The sequence below is a fragment of the Manacus candei genome, unplaced genomic scaffold (genome assembly GCF_025592945.1).
Source record: "Manacus candei isolate 608988 ecotype Guabito, Panama unplaced genomic scaffold, ASM2559294v1 h1tg000082l, whole genome shotgun sequence".
Classification (NCBI taxonomy): Eukaryota; Metazoa; Chordata; class Aves; order Passeriformes; family Pipridae; genus Manacus; species Manacus candei.
In genome coordinates this window covers 2,900,356-2,916,096 of record NW_026138130.1, presented here as the reverse complement: position 1 = coordinate 2,916,096, position 15,741 = coordinate 2,900,356, and the positions used below count along the sequence as shown (strand labels likewise).

The 15,741-nt window shown below is 50.9% G+C and overlaps 1 protein-coding gene across 3 annotated transcripts; it reads left to right on the top strand.

Moving 5' to 3' along the window:
- The first annotated feature begins 74 nt into the window (after positions 1-74).
- On the top strand, positions 75-15,396 carry GLYCTK (glycerate kinase). Of its 3 annotated transcripts, none has more exons than XM_051811443.1 (6): positions 75-184; positions 6,576-6,687; positions 8,609-9,003; positions 9,369-9,520; positions 11,347-11,522; positions 12,133-15,396. In XM_051811443.1, the coding sequence occupies exons 3-6, from the start codon at positions 8,717-8,719 to the stop codon at positions 13,036-13,038; spliced, it is 1,521 nt and encodes a 506-aa protein (XP_051667403.1). In that variant the 5' UTR covers positions 75-184; positions 6,576-6,687; positions 8,609-8,716; the 3' UTR covers positions 13,039-15,396. The 3 variants fall into 3 exon arrangements, with proteins under 3 accessions (XP_051667403.1, XP_051667404.1, XP_051667402.1); XM_051811444.1 differs by lacking the exon at positions 75-184 and adding an exon at positions 748-5,158; XM_051811442.1 differs by lacking the exon at positions 75-184 and having other exon boundaries at positions 6,234-6,687.
- Positions 15,397-15,741: the final 345 nt, after the last annotated feature.

Below are 15,741 nucleotides of genomic sequence, written 5' to 3'. Positions count from 1 at the left end.
CCGGGAACGAGGAGGGGCGGGGGAGCGCGCGCGGGGCCCGCCGGGACGGGGGATGGTGGGGGGGAGTCCCGGCCCGGCCGTCATGTTGAGTGTGGCGGGAAACGGCGGGAAGGCCCTGCGCGCTCCCCCGGCTCGCGGGGACTGTCAGCGTCTGTCAGCGCCCCCGCCCCGCCCAGGGCACCAGGTGGGAACGGGTGGCGCAGGTCGGGGCCGGGCGGCTGTGGCGGAGCCGGAGTTCACCACCGCGGTTTTCAGGACCCACCCGCCCGGCCGTACCGGGGTTGGGGGCCGGGGTGAGGGCATGACGTCATCACGTACAGCGGGCAATGGATTCGCGCCGGCGAGGTGCGTCACTTCCGGCGCTGGGCGGGGCCGTGAGAGGCGTGGGGTAGTCCCGCCCCGCCGGGACATTGGCCCTTGGCGTTATCGTGTTTTCCCGCGTTTCCCATGGGAATTAGGAAGAAATGTGCTGCTCTGCAGCGGCTGAGCGTGAGCCAGCAGTGTGGCCAAGAAGGCCAGTGGCATCCTGGCCTGTATCAGCAATAGTGGGACCAGGGCAGTGACTGTCCCCCTGCACTGGGCACTGGCGAGGCCGCACCTCGAGCGATGTGTCCAGTTCGGGGCCCCCCAGGACAAGACACACATTGAGGGGCTGGAGCGGGTCCAGAGAAGGGCAGCAGAGATGGGGAAGGGTCTGGAGCACAATCCTGACCAGGAGCGGCTGGGGGAGCTGGGGGGGCTGAGCCTGGGAATAGGGAGGCTCAGGGGGGACCTTCTCGCTCTCTACAACTCCCTGAGAAGAGGCGGGAGGCAGATGGGGGTCGGACTCTTCTCCGGGCAACCAGCGACAGGGCAAGAGGACACAGTCTCTTAAGCTGCACCGGGGGACATTTAGGTTGGACATTAGGAAGAATATCTTCACAGAAGGGGTGATTTGGCATGGGCTGCCCAGGGAGGTAGTGGAGTCACTGTCCCTGGAGGTGTTTAAGAAAAGGCTGGATGTGGCACTCGGTGCCATGGTCTAGTTGACATGAGGTCACACGTGGACTGGATGATCTCGAGGGTCTTATCCAACCTAATTGATTCTGTGGTTCTGTGAAATCATTGATGGGGCCCGACAGGAACTGCCTTTGCACAGCCTGGGGCTGGACTCCTTCCTCACTGGCCAGGGAGCACCCCCTGTGTCCATACCCTCCTTTGAAATACACCTTGATTACTTTCTTACCCTTCCCCCGTGCTACTTTCAGTCCAGTTAATGCACATTTTCATTTCCCAGTATTCTTTTATTCCTCTAAAAACTTCCAAGCAGTACTACAGGAACACCACACCTATAGCAGCGTGATCCTGAACCACGTGAGACATCGGGTAAAGGTGTGCAGGACACGCTCAAGCCTTGGAGAAAGCCACCGTGGCTTTTGAGGCTGCTGCTCCAATGCACACACCTTGGAATTACCTTTTTCTGTCGTGAATCCTGATGTCAGGCTCTGTGTTCGTGTTTTTGTATATTTCTTACCTTAAAAAGTTATTTCTGGAGTATAACAGTATCTATGAGATTCTCCCCCGCACACCTCAAAGATTTCTGCTATTTTAAATTCAGAACACCACCAGATCTTCTTGGCATTTCAGTCCCCCAGAAACTCAGAATCAAAAGAAAAAAAAAAACCACCAAACCATAGACACTTTCCTAAACGTTAATTGCATTTTCTTTTCACAGTCTCCAGAACAGGGTTTGATTTTGCGTTTGTATCCTGTTGCCCTCCTGTGGTCAAACCTCACCAAGCCCGGGAGCTGTTCTTAAAGCTCTGTCTGCACGCCCTTCAAACAGGCTGAATTATTTCCTGTGGATTTAGTGAAACAAAAGTCTTTCCCCAGATTCTTTCCCCTCGCTGTTTGTTTGCTGGAGCTCACCCTTAACACAGGTTGAGAGATCTCACCCCGCTCATTCCTCTCACGCCGCGGTGGGATTGGCTCCTCTGAATGATTCACCTGTTTTTCCTTTGAACCAGAGACAAGGTTTTCACACTGGAGTCCAGGGAGACTCAACAAAATGCCTTCATCACTCCAGAGCCTCTCAGGTTGAGCTGCCCCTTTGTTCAGCTCAGTTCAAAACCTGCCACTTATTTCCGTGCGATGAGAGGTTTCAGAGAGGCTCAGGGTGCCGTGCCCTGCACACTGTAAATTGCAGGATCAAAGCCTGGATTATCTCCTGTGGGCCCCGGAGGTGACTCACCAATACCATCATAAGACAATTTACTTCAAAACACCTACAGTACTTAGCTAAGTTTTAGAGTTGTATAACACCGTGGGTTGTTGATTTGATATTTTGTCACTTCCTTTTTATTCTCCTGCCGTTCTTCCTAATCGTTGGAACTTAGTTTGTCAGTTTATACCAAGCTGGAATTTAGCTGGCAGGATAATTGGATCTCCTAGCACAATGTCATATTAAGTAGGAATCATGGATAATGACCCTGCAAAATTAGTTAATGGAAAAAATGTTTAATTGCTGCTTGAGTGATATCGATCATATGCAGTTATTCTACCTATGTATTTCTGTGTTCCATACCACTGGAACCTGCACAGTACAGGGGCTTGTGCTTGCTCAGCAGCAAAAATTCACACTTCTCCTTGCTGAGTGTCCCGAGGTTTCTGTGGGTCCTGACCTTGAGTTTATCATGGTTCCTCTGGAAGGAACCTCCATCAGCACTTCCCCAAATCAAGCACTTTGTGCTACCCTCCGGGTCACTAATGAAGCCATGGGGTGACATGAACCCCAACAGATTCCCTGTTGATTACCAGCTGTCAGCTGGACCCCAGGCCATTTGTTTCTACCCTCTGAGCTCAGTGGTCAGGCTGGTTTCCAGCAGGTCTGACTGCCTTTGCCCAGCCCTCACTCCAGTGTGCTCACAGGAGTGATGTCAAAAACCTCACTGAAGTCCAGGCAGTTCACATCTGCTGCTTTCCACATTCCCCACAGCCTCTTGTCTCAGCCCAGAGGGCAGCTGTAATTGTCATCCTGTGACTGATTAAGATTCCTGGCTCTTTCTCCTCTTATGTTATTTCCAACTGAGGAGCTCATAATTTTCTGCTATTAATCCCAAAGAGCGTGACCTTGTATTTCGCAGCACTGAATTTCAACCCCTTTCTACTATTCCAGTCCTCAAGGCTGGCAGCTTTTCATCTTCTCTAGAATACTATGATCCTTCCCTGTATTTTAAATGACTCTCAACTTTGATGGCAAGTTGACTCAGAATAGGGAGTTTGAGAAATTACAGCATGAAAGGAAGTAGACTTGGCATGGATTTGGCTCCAGGGTAGTAGTGTTCTGTGTTGAGCTACAGAAGGATTTTTAGTGAAAAATTTTTTCTTCCTTGCAATCCCCAGTGCATGGGAAAATCATTTCCAAAAGGTATATAGGGAGTGAAGGGAGTGTGACCTAGAAAAACTAGTAAGATGCATGTGTCAAATCCAGTTAATTTTTTTACTAATCATACTGATCTATATATATAAAATGCTGAACACTTATCTTCCCTGTGCTTGGCCTTAAGCCATGTTCTCCATCAAAGGCAAAGAGACCCTGCTGACACTTTCCTGGTGAGTAAATCAGTCATGAGAGCAACATATTTCTTCTCCAACAAACATATAGAAAGCCATGTATCTGAAACTGGGACTCCTGGATTTTCCAGACCTCAGCATATTCTTGAAACAAAGGTATTCAGGCTCCATCCTGCTTTCTCCCTTGCCTGCCTGGCAAGCCCTCTGGGGGCTGCTTCTGTCCACCTTCATCCTCTTTCCCAGTGCTTTTCCCAGGAGCACTGCAGTGAGTGGGGGCACAGGACCTTTCACCCTGTCCCTGCACACCCACTTGTGCACTGGACCCTTCACAGCTGCCCATCCTTCCTGCAGACGTTTCCTCTCTTACCAAATGTGAATGAGGCAGTGCAGTAATTTTATGCAAATCCATGTGCAGATTAAAAAATTAATCAAATTCTGAAATTTTCATTTAAAGAGATTAGTCTTGAAAAATCCCCCATCTAATCCTCCCAGAATAGACACTTGGAACAAGCCTTCCCCGCTTTGTTTCCCTCCTGGGTTCAGTGCATCTCCTGGAAAAATTTTCTCATAATGCTTTTGGGACCACGTGGAGCAGCGAGTTTGAGTTTCAAGCGGGGCTCACCAGGCAAATTAAAGTTGATATATCAAACGATAAAAGAGATGTGTCAGTAAGTGGGAGCAGGGGAGTTTGAGGCAGTAAAATCCCAGCTCTGTTGTACTTCGTAGGTGAACTCCCCTGGTGATGCAGGAGAAATGGGAGCATTGAGGCTCAGTGAGTGTAATGTTAATTTACGTACCAAGGGGCCAGAAGAAAGTCATGCAGCAAGAAAAACGAGGAGCAAGAGACGCTGCTAAAACTTGCTGTGTCGGGGAGTTTACTGCTATAATCTGTCTTTTAGAGCTTGAGCTCAAAATTATCCTCAGGCAACTGGGGGTTGATCCAGTGCCATCTCAAATGTTGTCCAAGCCCCTCAGGGATTTTGGAGTTGGCCCCATACACGGTGGGCCAGCCACCAATCCCTGCCACAGTGGGGGAAATCCAGAGACATCCCAATGACATTAAAACTAACATAACTTAGGCCCTCAAATCTCTCAGCTGAATTAGACATTCTGGTGCATGAATATACAGCATCCTCTGATCTCACAGCACCTGAAATGCTCAGGATGTGTCTGTGGTTGGGTTGGCCTGCAACAAGCTCAATTACCCCAACTTCAAGAAAACCACAAGCCCATGATGCAAATCCTTGAACAAACCCCCAACCACGGCACCTGGAATAGCTCAGCTCTGCCCAGCGATGGCAGACTGGCCCCTAGAAAGGAATATTTTTCTGGCTTTCAAGCAGCTGCCATGGAGTGAGGTGCTGGCTCATTTTTCTCGCTGCATGGGCATGGCCAGCTCATTTGTTCACTGTTTTCCTCCCCAGTGTGACTCCAAGTTTATGGCTGAGGCTCTGCCCCACTATGTCCATGCTTTTGGTCTCCTGCCACCATCCAATTTACTTGGCAGCTTTACTACATTTCTGCCCCTACTGCTGGATTGTTTCTGTCTCCCTCTGACTTTGGCTCCTTGCCTGCAGAATTGCCTTAATTAAAAAGTTAATAAAAGGTAATGCAAACGAGTGTTTTGCCTGTATTTTATCACAGTCCAGCTCCTCTCCCTCCCTCTTTCCCAGAGAAGGTGAAAATAAGAAGCTGGGGTTTTGCTGCTTTTCGGTGTGAGAGCTAACAGTGGAAATTTCTGCAGGCTTAGGAGGAGCCCTGTGAAGAAAGAGCTTTTAATGGTGTGTGTAGATTTATTATAAGTGTGTAGATTATTCATCAATGAAAGCTGAGGAAGTTTTCATTTAAAGGGGATTAATCTAAACCCCTTCCAATCCTCCAGCTGTCTTTGGAACAGGTAATTCTTAGCATCATTTTCTTCCTAAGCTTAGTGCAAACTTCCAGAAAACTTTTCAAAAGACTACCCCAACTCCAAATTATCCCAAACAGGGACAAAGGGAAGGTGTGAAACCTGAGCCCCGCTCATCCTATAACAGATCACCTTATATCCATATAGAAGAGGGCTCATTCCCCCGCTCATCCTATAACAGATCACCTTATATCCATATAGAAGAGGGCTCATTCCTCCCTATGTGATTTCCCTGAGAAAGTAGGAAACAAAGATCAGTGCATGAAGCAATGAGTCACATCATCAGGCCCTTCTCCCAGCCCAGATTCCTCCCAGCCAGCAGTGGGAAGAGGGAAACACAGGGATGTGAGGGTGTAATTTCCCCAAGTGCAATATGCAGCAGCTGACGGGCAGTTACATCATTTCTAAACCCACCATCTCTGGAGGGAGTCTAAAAGCTGCCATTTGGGTTATTTTTCTTTCCATGACTGCCTGTGTTTTGGGGCGATGTTCAGTCCTCTTGATCTTGTTTTTAAAGCCCCAGAAAAATGAGTAGGAGTTTTATTTTTTTTTTTGGTTAATATCTATATTGGATTTCATAGCACTTTTAATTTATAGCTGTTTCCTGATGACATTTAGTACCCAGTGCCTGAGACTGTATAAATAAATTACATAAAAATGGATTTGTGGCATCATTAGCAGCACCCCCATTGCAAGGGGAGCCTCCAGTGAGCTTGTGTGTCTAATCAGAGCTGACAAGGAGCAGAGTTACACACTGAGACATCCAAAGCTAATGGATCTGTGCCAAATTCAGCTCTCTGTTGCATTGGTATGAAGTTGGATAACCTCTGATTGCAAGGGGGTTTTTACACCATTTTATACCATTACTCTGCATTTACACCTGGGCTCTGAGATCAGTGTCAGGCAGTGTGCCCTAAAATCCTGAGAAGCAGAGGAAGGACACTTGCTAACTTCACCAGACTCCGGATCAGGCCTCGATGGTTAAAATATAATCTGAGTTCAGAGTGCAGAAAACAGATTACACGCCTGCTATTGTAGTGAAATGCTTTCCAGAGCAAGCATTAGCAGTATGTACACAAGTGCCAGATGAATTAAACTGGCATTTATTTTCCAGCTGCAGTAGGAGAGGATTTCTCTTAGACAACTCACGCCTGCTGTGTCGTGTCTGGAGCTGGAGCTGAACGGAGCCGCCAGGAGGGCACGTGTGACAGGAGCCACTGTTGCAGGTCTGCTTGTGCTCAATTCCCCCGGTCTTCAGGGTCAGCCGTGCACAGAAACATCAAGGCAGAGGCAGAGCCTCTTAAAAACACTGGGGCTTTATTTTCTGCAATTCCCCTGGCTCCATTGAAGCCTTTTTCTCCAGCCACTTCTGCAAACCCTGTATCGCAGCTTAGGGGGGGTGATCTGGGGCATGATGCACCTCTGCTTTGTGACACCTTCTTCTGATTGCACTGTGCTGCCAGGTGAATCAGAGACCTGCTGGGAACAGAGATGCTAATCTCAGCTCCTGAGAGGTGCACAGCTGACTTCACTGCGAGCAGCACGGTCACTGTGGCTCTCCCTGAAGAGGGGTCAGTGGTTTATGCTGCTTGCAGCATCAGCTGCCATGAAGTTTAAGAGTCTAGTAACAAAGTGGCCAGGACGCCCTGTCTTTTATTCTCCTCTCTCATGGTTGAAAAGCCACTCCTGACCAATATCTGAAGAGAGTACAGACAGGTAGTTAATCTGCCTTGGCTTTTGCCTTTAAAATCTGTTCTCCTAAGTATTAAATAATTTATGGTTAGGCTCGATCTTAAGGGTCTTTTCCAAAATCAGTGATTCTTAGGTTTCTTTCCCTGACAAACCTTTGATTCTCCATATAGCTTTACCTGCAAGTCCCTTTTCTAATAGATTTCAGAGTGTGCCTGAGAAGGTGCTTGTGTAGAGGGTTTTTTGTGTAGAGCCTTTGGGTCCCTTCAGCAAAATAAGGCAGATTTAGGCCTAGAGAAGCTGTTGAAAAGCTTGTGTGGCTTAATCATTAACACCTTGCAATGCTATGGGAGTGTCAGGACAAAGAGACCTCTGGACTCCTGAGCTTTCACAGAAGAATCCAGCCACTTGCACTGAAACACTCCACTTACCAGAGAGAGGATTAACTCTCTCAGGTAATTTGATTGAGTCTGTGATTGAGTGTGTTGCCCGGGCTGCTTGAGCCTCCTGGCACCCTGCCTTGATTGCCGTGAGCGGGAGGGATGCAGATCACAGGGATCTTTGATCCTGAGAAACCGGCAGTGAACTTGCTGCCAGTTAACAGAAGGAAGGAGAAGCGCTGGGAGGGAATAGATGCCTGTGTGCTGGCAGGGGCTGCCTTTCCTCTGTCAAGACAAGTATCTGCCCTTGAGCAGCTGAGATCTTTCGGTCCATGCACAAATCTGTTGCATATAATGCTAATGCTCAGTGGAGACCAGCTCAAATGGGCTTTCACAGACACGGCTGGCAACTTTGCCTGGATCTGAAGTATTATTTGGGCTCTAAATGTGATTTTAATGGATAATGAGAGGACTAAAACATAAAGGCAAATGAAGCTTTGTGTTAATTTGCTGTTTGGTGAGGAAACCTCATTACTGGTCTCTCTGTGGCCACCAGCAGCAAGGGATCAGGCAGCCAGCAAGCCTGTTGTTTCTCCTGAGTCCCTGTCTGATGCTGCAGGGACACATGGGGCAATGCACAGCCAGAGAATGAGATCAGCATTTGGCCAGCACGAGGAAGGGAGTTAATGTAGTGAAAAGCTGTTCCACCCAGATACCCTGCTCTCTCTAGGACAGAGAGCAGCTTCCACAGTTTGGAAAGGTGTCAAACGCTGAGCAAATAGAAATGATGGCTTGCCAGTGGCAAAGCGACAGTGATGGAGAAGCTGGCTGGCAGAGCTCACCTTCCCTGCGGGAGGTGATGGGATTGCAGAGGAATCACAAGCTGACAGGTAGTTTGAATGTGACACTGTCCTTCCCTGCTTCCTGCCTGGTGAGAAGTTTGAAAATGCTGTTCATATGGCACCTTAATCTAGAGGAAACAGGAGCTAGAGCTTCATAGTTCGTGTTTTGACCTCCCTGCTCTCTCTGTGACAGCCCTGTCTCTTCTGCTAGCAAAAATGTTCACTTTCCCTTGCAGGTTGGAGGCTTCAGCTTTCCCAGCTCTGGAGGCCTTACCAGTGCTGGCAGAGTGTGTACAAGCCCACCCCACAGCGCAGACTGTCTCAGCCTGGCCACCCTGTGCAGAATGTCCCTACGAGAGCATGCGCTGTCCCTCTTCCGCAGCGCGGTGGGCACCGTCCGCCCGGCCCCGATGATGAAGAGGGCTCTGAAACTCCAGGGGGATAGGTGCCCTCAGCTGCTGGTGAAGGGCCAGGCCTTTCCAGTGAAGAGGGACCTGTACCTGGTGGGTTTTGGAAAAGCTGTGCTGGGGATGGCTGCAGCAGCAGAAGAGATCCTGGGAGACCACCTCGTCCGTGGTGTCATCAGTGTGCCACTCGGCATCCAGAAGAGCCTGCAGCGAGCAGGAATGCAGTAAGGAGAACTGTTTCTGGACAGTTTTAGGGGGGGCCTAGGCTACCAGATTTGTCCTCTGTGGGATGTTGCTGTGAACCCCTTCAGTCCTTTCCAGCTGCCCTCACTCTGTTGCCCATCCCATCCAACCCACTGCTCTCATCTTCAGCCACCATCATGTCCCAGTGGCACCAGTAACAGACCCCACCTCTTGTGCTGGATGTGCTGCCTCTCCAGCCCTGGGAAGAGACACTCAGCAAAGGCCATCTCCCCGTCCTGGTCCCTTGCTGTACACCTCTGGTGCACCAGGCATTGGCAGAGTGACAGCCTGGCTGCCTGTGTAGGTGCACAGGTCAGTGGTGTGACTGCCTCTCTCATCTCACCAGGGAGATGCTGCTGAAGCCACACAGCAAAATCCAGGTCATCGAGGGTGCCAAGAACAACCTCCCAGATGCAGAGGCTCTGAAGGGAGCTGTTGCCATACAGGAGCTGGCTGAGGGTCTGACTGCAGATGACCTGCTCCTCGTGCTTATCTCAGGTAGTGTGGGGCCCCCAGAGAATGGGGTATCCTGAGGCCATCCATGGCCATGAAGCAATGGAACGCTGTGCTGTGCCAGGCCTTTCAGCATGGACCCTTGTACCTCTGTGATTTTTCCTCTCCCTTCCACCATCCTTTCTCCAGGGATGCAGCAAGGGAGAGCACGGGGCTTCCCACTGCTGCGGTGGACACACTGCCTCCCTGCACTGTACCTGAGCTGCACAGGCTGGGTCCTGTGGTTGTACCACCACTGTGAGATGGCACCTCTGGGCACAGCCTGGGCTCTGTTCTCACCTCTTGGCAAGGAGATGCTTTCTTCCTGCCCCCTCCTTACATTTGGGGATGCAGACTTGGAGATGCAAGCACTTAGTGGACTGGCAAACTCTAAATTTTTGCAGGGGTGTGAGTCTGTAAGCTGAGATTTGTGACTGACCCTCCCCAGGGCTTGGCTGCTTCCCAGCCAGTGGAAATGCAGCCTCCAGGTACCAGCACAGTGAGCTGCCTGCCTTGCAGGGGTCAGTCCTGCACACCTCCAGGCCTTGGCTGCTGGGCCCCCAGACCCAGGGCTGTGTGAGGAGAGTAGATATGGGGCATCAGAGGGATGCACTGACATTGCCCCAGCCTGAGCTCAGCTGGCTGTGGATGTCACAGGACAAAAGCACACAAGGGCTCTGCAGAAACCCCTCGGTCTCCTCTGCTCAGTGTTTATTCCTCTGTGGATGCTGAAGCCTGATCTGGTGCAGAGACAGTAATGCCATTAGGCAGACACCCAAGTGACTGGAATCTAGCTGTGCTTGCTGGGGATTCCCCTGGGCTTCCTCCTGTCTTTTGGCTACAGGGATCTCCAAGAGACTCCTCAGCCCTTCAGGGAGCCTGTGCAGGATCTCCCCGTGGCTGTGACTCCCTTTGCATGTGCACTCCCACACAGCAGCCGGTCCCCAACTGCTCCTACCTCTCAGCTAGATCCCTGGATATTGACTGAAACACAGGCATTTGCATTTGTTTTTCTTGCTCATCATGTTTTATTGATGCTGATTTGTCTCAAACCTCTGAGCAGGCTTTGCCTTTTGACAGTATCTTTCAGCTGTACTTCTGTGCGTGTTCTCTCTGCTCAGATCCTGCTCTTTTCTCCTCTGTATTTTCCATCCACTTTTCCATTAGAACCTTGCCTTCTTTTCCACGTTTCCAATGCCTGCTTGTATCAGACAGGATTTCCATTGATGAGGCTGGACCCCTGGACTCAGGGTGTGCTTTGTCCTTTGCATTACTGTCTTCCCCTTCCTTTCCTCCCAGACCAAGATGAGCACAGTTCAGGGGGTTCCAGTCTTGCTGCATCCATAGTTGATAGGGGGGTTTTTTGTTTGTTTTTGTTTGTTTGTTTTACTCAGTGTCCTGAATAAATGGAACCACCAAAGCAGGCAGTGTCTCCACATGCATAGCACAGACTGCTGTGTGAGCTATGGGAGCTGTGCTCCCTGCTCACCCCTCCAGATGAATATCAGTGTGAGGACACACTGGTGGCCCAGAGTAGTGGTGATAGTAGTTGCTGTCCCTTTTCTGTCACCCCCACAACACTGGAGGCATGTGGTATCCCAGTCTGGCATGGTTTACACTGCCAGGTGAAGCATAGCAGACTGCAGAGAGTGCAGGACAGCAGTTATTAAAACCCATTGGTGAAGACTGAATTCTCCAGAGATGTTAGCTTAGGTCCCCAATTGCCTTCCCTCCATAAACTAGTGAGGGAAGAGGAAAAGTTCAAGCCTTGCTCTCTTCTGTCCTCCTTTTCCTGCTATCCTGATGTCCTTGCCATCTCTTCTGCATCCTAGGGGGTGGATCAGCCCTGCTGCCTGCTCCCATCCCTCCCATCCTCCTCGAAGAGAAGGAGAAGCTCACAAAGACGCTGGCTTCCCGAGGAGCTGCCATACAGGAGCTGAACATTGTCCGGAAGACTCTGTCCGTGCTGAAGGGAGGAGGGCTGGCCCAGCTCGCATATCCTGCACAGGTAACCACGGATCACCCGCCTACCCCCAAAGCAGAGGTTCAGTCAACTTACCTAAGCATGCTTGCAGGGCTTTTTCCTTACTAAGTGAACAACCTTTGCACGCTGCTTTGGGACTCTACAGCTGAGATTTCACTGAGGACCCAAACTCTCAGGGAGACAGAGGTGGAACAGGGGGAATCCAGGCTTGGCAATCATCAGCCATCATCACACCACTCTCAGCACACCCCAGCCCACACCTGGCAGGCACCTCCAAGTGCTGGTGCTTCACCACAGCACTTTCAAGGCTGGCTCTGACCCTTGGCTCCCCTGGGGGCTGTTCTCAGCATGTGCCATCACTGAACCCACACTATGCTGGGCCTGACAGGTGCAGTGTCACAGGTTACATCTTCCAAAGCGATGGTCCAGCATCCAAGGGGACTGTAGATCTGTGGGTTCAAGAAGGGCAAGGTGACGGTCACAGGACCATAAAACAAAATTTCCCTGCCCTGTTTCTATCTGCTTTGATGTGGGGGTAGTGCAAGTGTAACTCAGAGCAATACTTATGCCAGGGCTCTTGTGTAATCTCCTGTCTCTGCCTCCTGCAATAATCTATGGGCATTTTTTTCCGTAGGTGGTGAGTCTCATCCTGTCTGATGTGATTGGTGATCCCCTGGATATCATAGCAAGTGGACCCACTGCTGCCAGCTCCCACAGTGTCCAAGATTGCCTTCAGGTACTTGCCAAATACAACCTGCTGCACAACCTGCCCAAATCAGTGGAAACGGTCCTCTCCAGCTCTCCTACCAAGCCCACCGCTCCAGAAAACTACTCCCACGTTTCCAACATCATCATTGGGTCAAATACTCTGGCTTTAGACGAAGCCAAACACCACGCTGAGAGCCTGGGTTACGCAGCTCTGGTTCTGAGTGCAGGAATCCGTGGGGAGGTCGGCCGTGTCTCCACGCTGTACTGCCAGCTGATCCGGCTGGCCTGCCTGGGCCTCGCCGGCCGCGCAGAAGAGCCCCTCGGTGATGAGGTGAGGGGCAATCTCCTGCAGCTGGCAGCAGAGCTGGAGATCCCAGGTTTGGACCTTGCCAAGTTTCTACAGGCCCTGCGAGGATTAGGGCCTGAAAGACCAGTCTGCATCCTGGCTGGCGGAGAAACCACAGTCCAGCTTCAAGGAAGCGGCAAGGGAGGGAGGAACCAGGAGCTGGCCCTGCGCGTGGGGCTGGGGCTGCACAGGGCACAGGCCATGGAAGGCAGCAGCCCCCAAAGGAGGTGTGAGATCATCTTCTTCAGCGGGGGAACGGATGGGCAGGATGGGCCGACGGAGGCGGCAGGAGCCTTCTGCAGCCCAGGGCTAGTGGCTGAGGCGCTTCAGGAGGGCCTGGACGTGGAGGCTTTTCTCAGGAACAACGACTCCTACACCTTCTTCAGCCAGTTCCAAGGTGGGCATCACCTCCTGGTGACAGGCTTGACAGGCACCAATGTCATGGACATCCAGGCCATTTTAATTAGAGCTTTGGAGAGATCATGAGAGCTCCCTCTGCAGATATCCAGATGCACTTAATTAGAACCAGGAGTAAATGAAAGCATCAATACTGTAGACAAATGCGAGCTACTTAAATTAGGACTCGCTGTCGAGGGTGGTGGTATCTTTACAGAAAGAATCCACTAATTAGACACATGAGTGGATGTCCACAGCAAAAGCAAGCACTTGTAACTGGGGGGATCAGAGAAAGGTAAGAGGTCACATTGCAGACAAGGAAGCTGGATTTAACATGCTTGTTAAGTGAAGTTGAAGACTTAACATGCTGCAACTACAGTTAAAAGATATGGGGAAGTTGAAGCCATGGCAGGGCTGCCAGGGAGAACCCTCACTGCACTGTTGCACCTCCAGTGAACCCAGCTCAAGAGCAGCTCAGGAGGGAGCTTTTGCAGATTCACAGAAGTGCATTACAGTGACTGAAGGATGTAAAAGCAGTGACAGCAAGGCCTGCTCACCTGAAGCGTGAATGTGCTGGAGGGAATATGGTGGGAATACCCAGCACCCACTCCACACACCAGCACAGTGCCCTGCAGTTCCTCCCACAGCAGTATATGAGGTGACACAGAGACCACAAGTCCAGCATGATGCAAACCCAGGAGTGTGGCTAAGGAGCACATTGGCAGAGATACTGGATGGGTGACACAGGCAGTGCACAGTGACACAGAGGGTTCCATACCTTCACTTAAGGAGGGGGATAAACGAAGTGCAGTGGCTCCTCCAGCCTCCTTCCCTCCACAGGAGCATCTTTCCTGCTGATCCCTCATGGGAGAGCCTCCGTGCCAGCAGCATGTACGCTATGAGCTTTCATGGTGTTGTTTTCCAACTGCCTAGAAAACAGTCGTGCATCCAGCCTGAGCCACTGACCTTTCTTCCGCGCTGAGGCAGAAGTCGCTGTCACTCTGATTAACTCTGCTAATTCCACAGAACAAAAGGCAAGGAAACCTTCACGCTCAGCTCTCCTGACCCATGCTGCTGAGCTGATCAAAGGGCAAAGCTGCCAGAGCTGTGCTCTGACAGGGAGCTGCTCCCCCGCATGTACAAGGACACGGTGGTTTATCGTGGTTTTGTCACCTACTGCAGTGCGATATGCGGGAGAGCGGAGATGAGCCGGGTTTCCCAGGATATGCAGCCCACAGTGAGGCTGGATTTCAGAAGGGCTTTGCCTGTAGCAACAGGCACGTTGATGGTTTTGGCTGGATATTCAAAGGACTTCAGCTCAGCAGCCAGTATGACCCAGCACGTCCGACTTCTTTTGAATATCTGGCTGTTTGTTACAGAGCCTAAGTGGGAGCTGAGCTCCTTTGAAAATCCAGCTATAATGTAATAGGACACGCTTGACTTAGACTCTTTCCAGACAGACCGACCTACTCCGTGTGGCTGATCTCATCTCGTGACATAAACACACTGTTGTGCCAACACTGAGTCGTGGTGTATCTCACTGAGCAGTCGTTCTGCACCCGCCTGGATCAGAAAGTGGATTTCTGAGGAGGATACAACACCTCCTATTTTGGTTTTGAAGCCAACAACTAACAAGTAGGGATATCAGGGGGACCATCACAGGGCCCAGTATTGATGCCAGGCTGGCAGCTGGACTGTCTGGGCTACAGCCCAGGCACAGTGTAAGGCACAAGCCTGGGGATTTCAAAACCCTGGTCTTGCCTGGGATGGTTTAAACCCATCCACGCATCTCACTTGTCCTCAGAGTCTGAAAGTCTTCTGTAACGTGCCTGAACTTGCTCACACTGGCAAACAGCTCCAAGATCTGCTGGGGGAAGTCTGCCAAGCGTTATAAAGCTCCCTGTGCCCCTGTAATGTCAGGGGGTGGTTGTGCAGGAGAAGCTGCTTTGTGCCGTGTGCTTTTCTCCGGAGGTCGCTGGCAGGTCGCCTGCTCCATGCCCAGCAGGCCAGCTCCACAGGGGCACCAACGCACGGAGATACAGCCACAAGTATGGGCTGCAGCCAGGATAACTGGCTAAGGCTGGCTCCACAGTGCTAGGAATGCTTCCTGGCCAGTTCTGCTCTAGTGGAATGCAGAGTGACTCCAGTTTCAGGCTGGGGTGCCTGGCAGAAGGGTCACTGGCACCTTCAGCAGCAGGTCCAGTGTGCAACAGGCCCACAATAACCCCCTGCCCACAGGTCTGCCACACTGCTGAGCACCACGCTAGCCCTTAGAGCTGCAGCCAAGTTCAGAAGACCTTGGGCTAGTGCTGGCTGGCTTCTCCCAGGAAATGCCTACCCCAGATACCCTGAGCAGTGTCCTTGCTTTCTGAATGGTGGCTTTTCACTAGCAATTAAAGAATGTGTGTTGGAGAGGAGAAATGGCTAATAAAAGATTTGTTGAAAGGATGGAGCTGTTTGAAGTACACTTCACATCTACCTTTGCTTGGCCACCACATATGGGTTTTGTTCTTGTCCTTTCTTTCCTAGTGAAGAGATAACAGGATAGGAAGAGGTTCACTAAGGATACCCAGGCTACAGAAATACTTTTCTGATGCTTCTACCTGGACAGCTCGAAGCTGCGTTTCCAAAGGGTTGCTTGGGTGGACCTTCTACCTAGGGACAAAAGGAGCATTGGAGTTTGGGCACCCCTCACAGAAAAAATATTGTTTTGTGCCTCTGGACAGCAAAAGGCCCCACGCATGAGCCAGCATACATTTGGGCCACACTGGTTTAGCAGGATTTGTGCGCTAA

Coding starts and splice junctions, on each gene's coding strand:
- GLYCTK (XM_051811443.1), top strand. CDS start 8,717: ATGTCCCTACGAGAGCATGCGCTGTCCCTCTTCCGCAGCGCGGTGGGC. Junction 9,004..9,368: donor CTGCAGCGAGCAGGAATGCA/GTAAGGAGAACT, acceptor TCATCTCACCAG/GGAGATGCTGCTGAAGCCAC. Junction 11,523..12,132: donor AGCTCGCATATCCTGCACAG/GTAACCACGGAT, acceptor TTTTTTCCGTAG/GTGGTGAGTCTCATCCTGTC.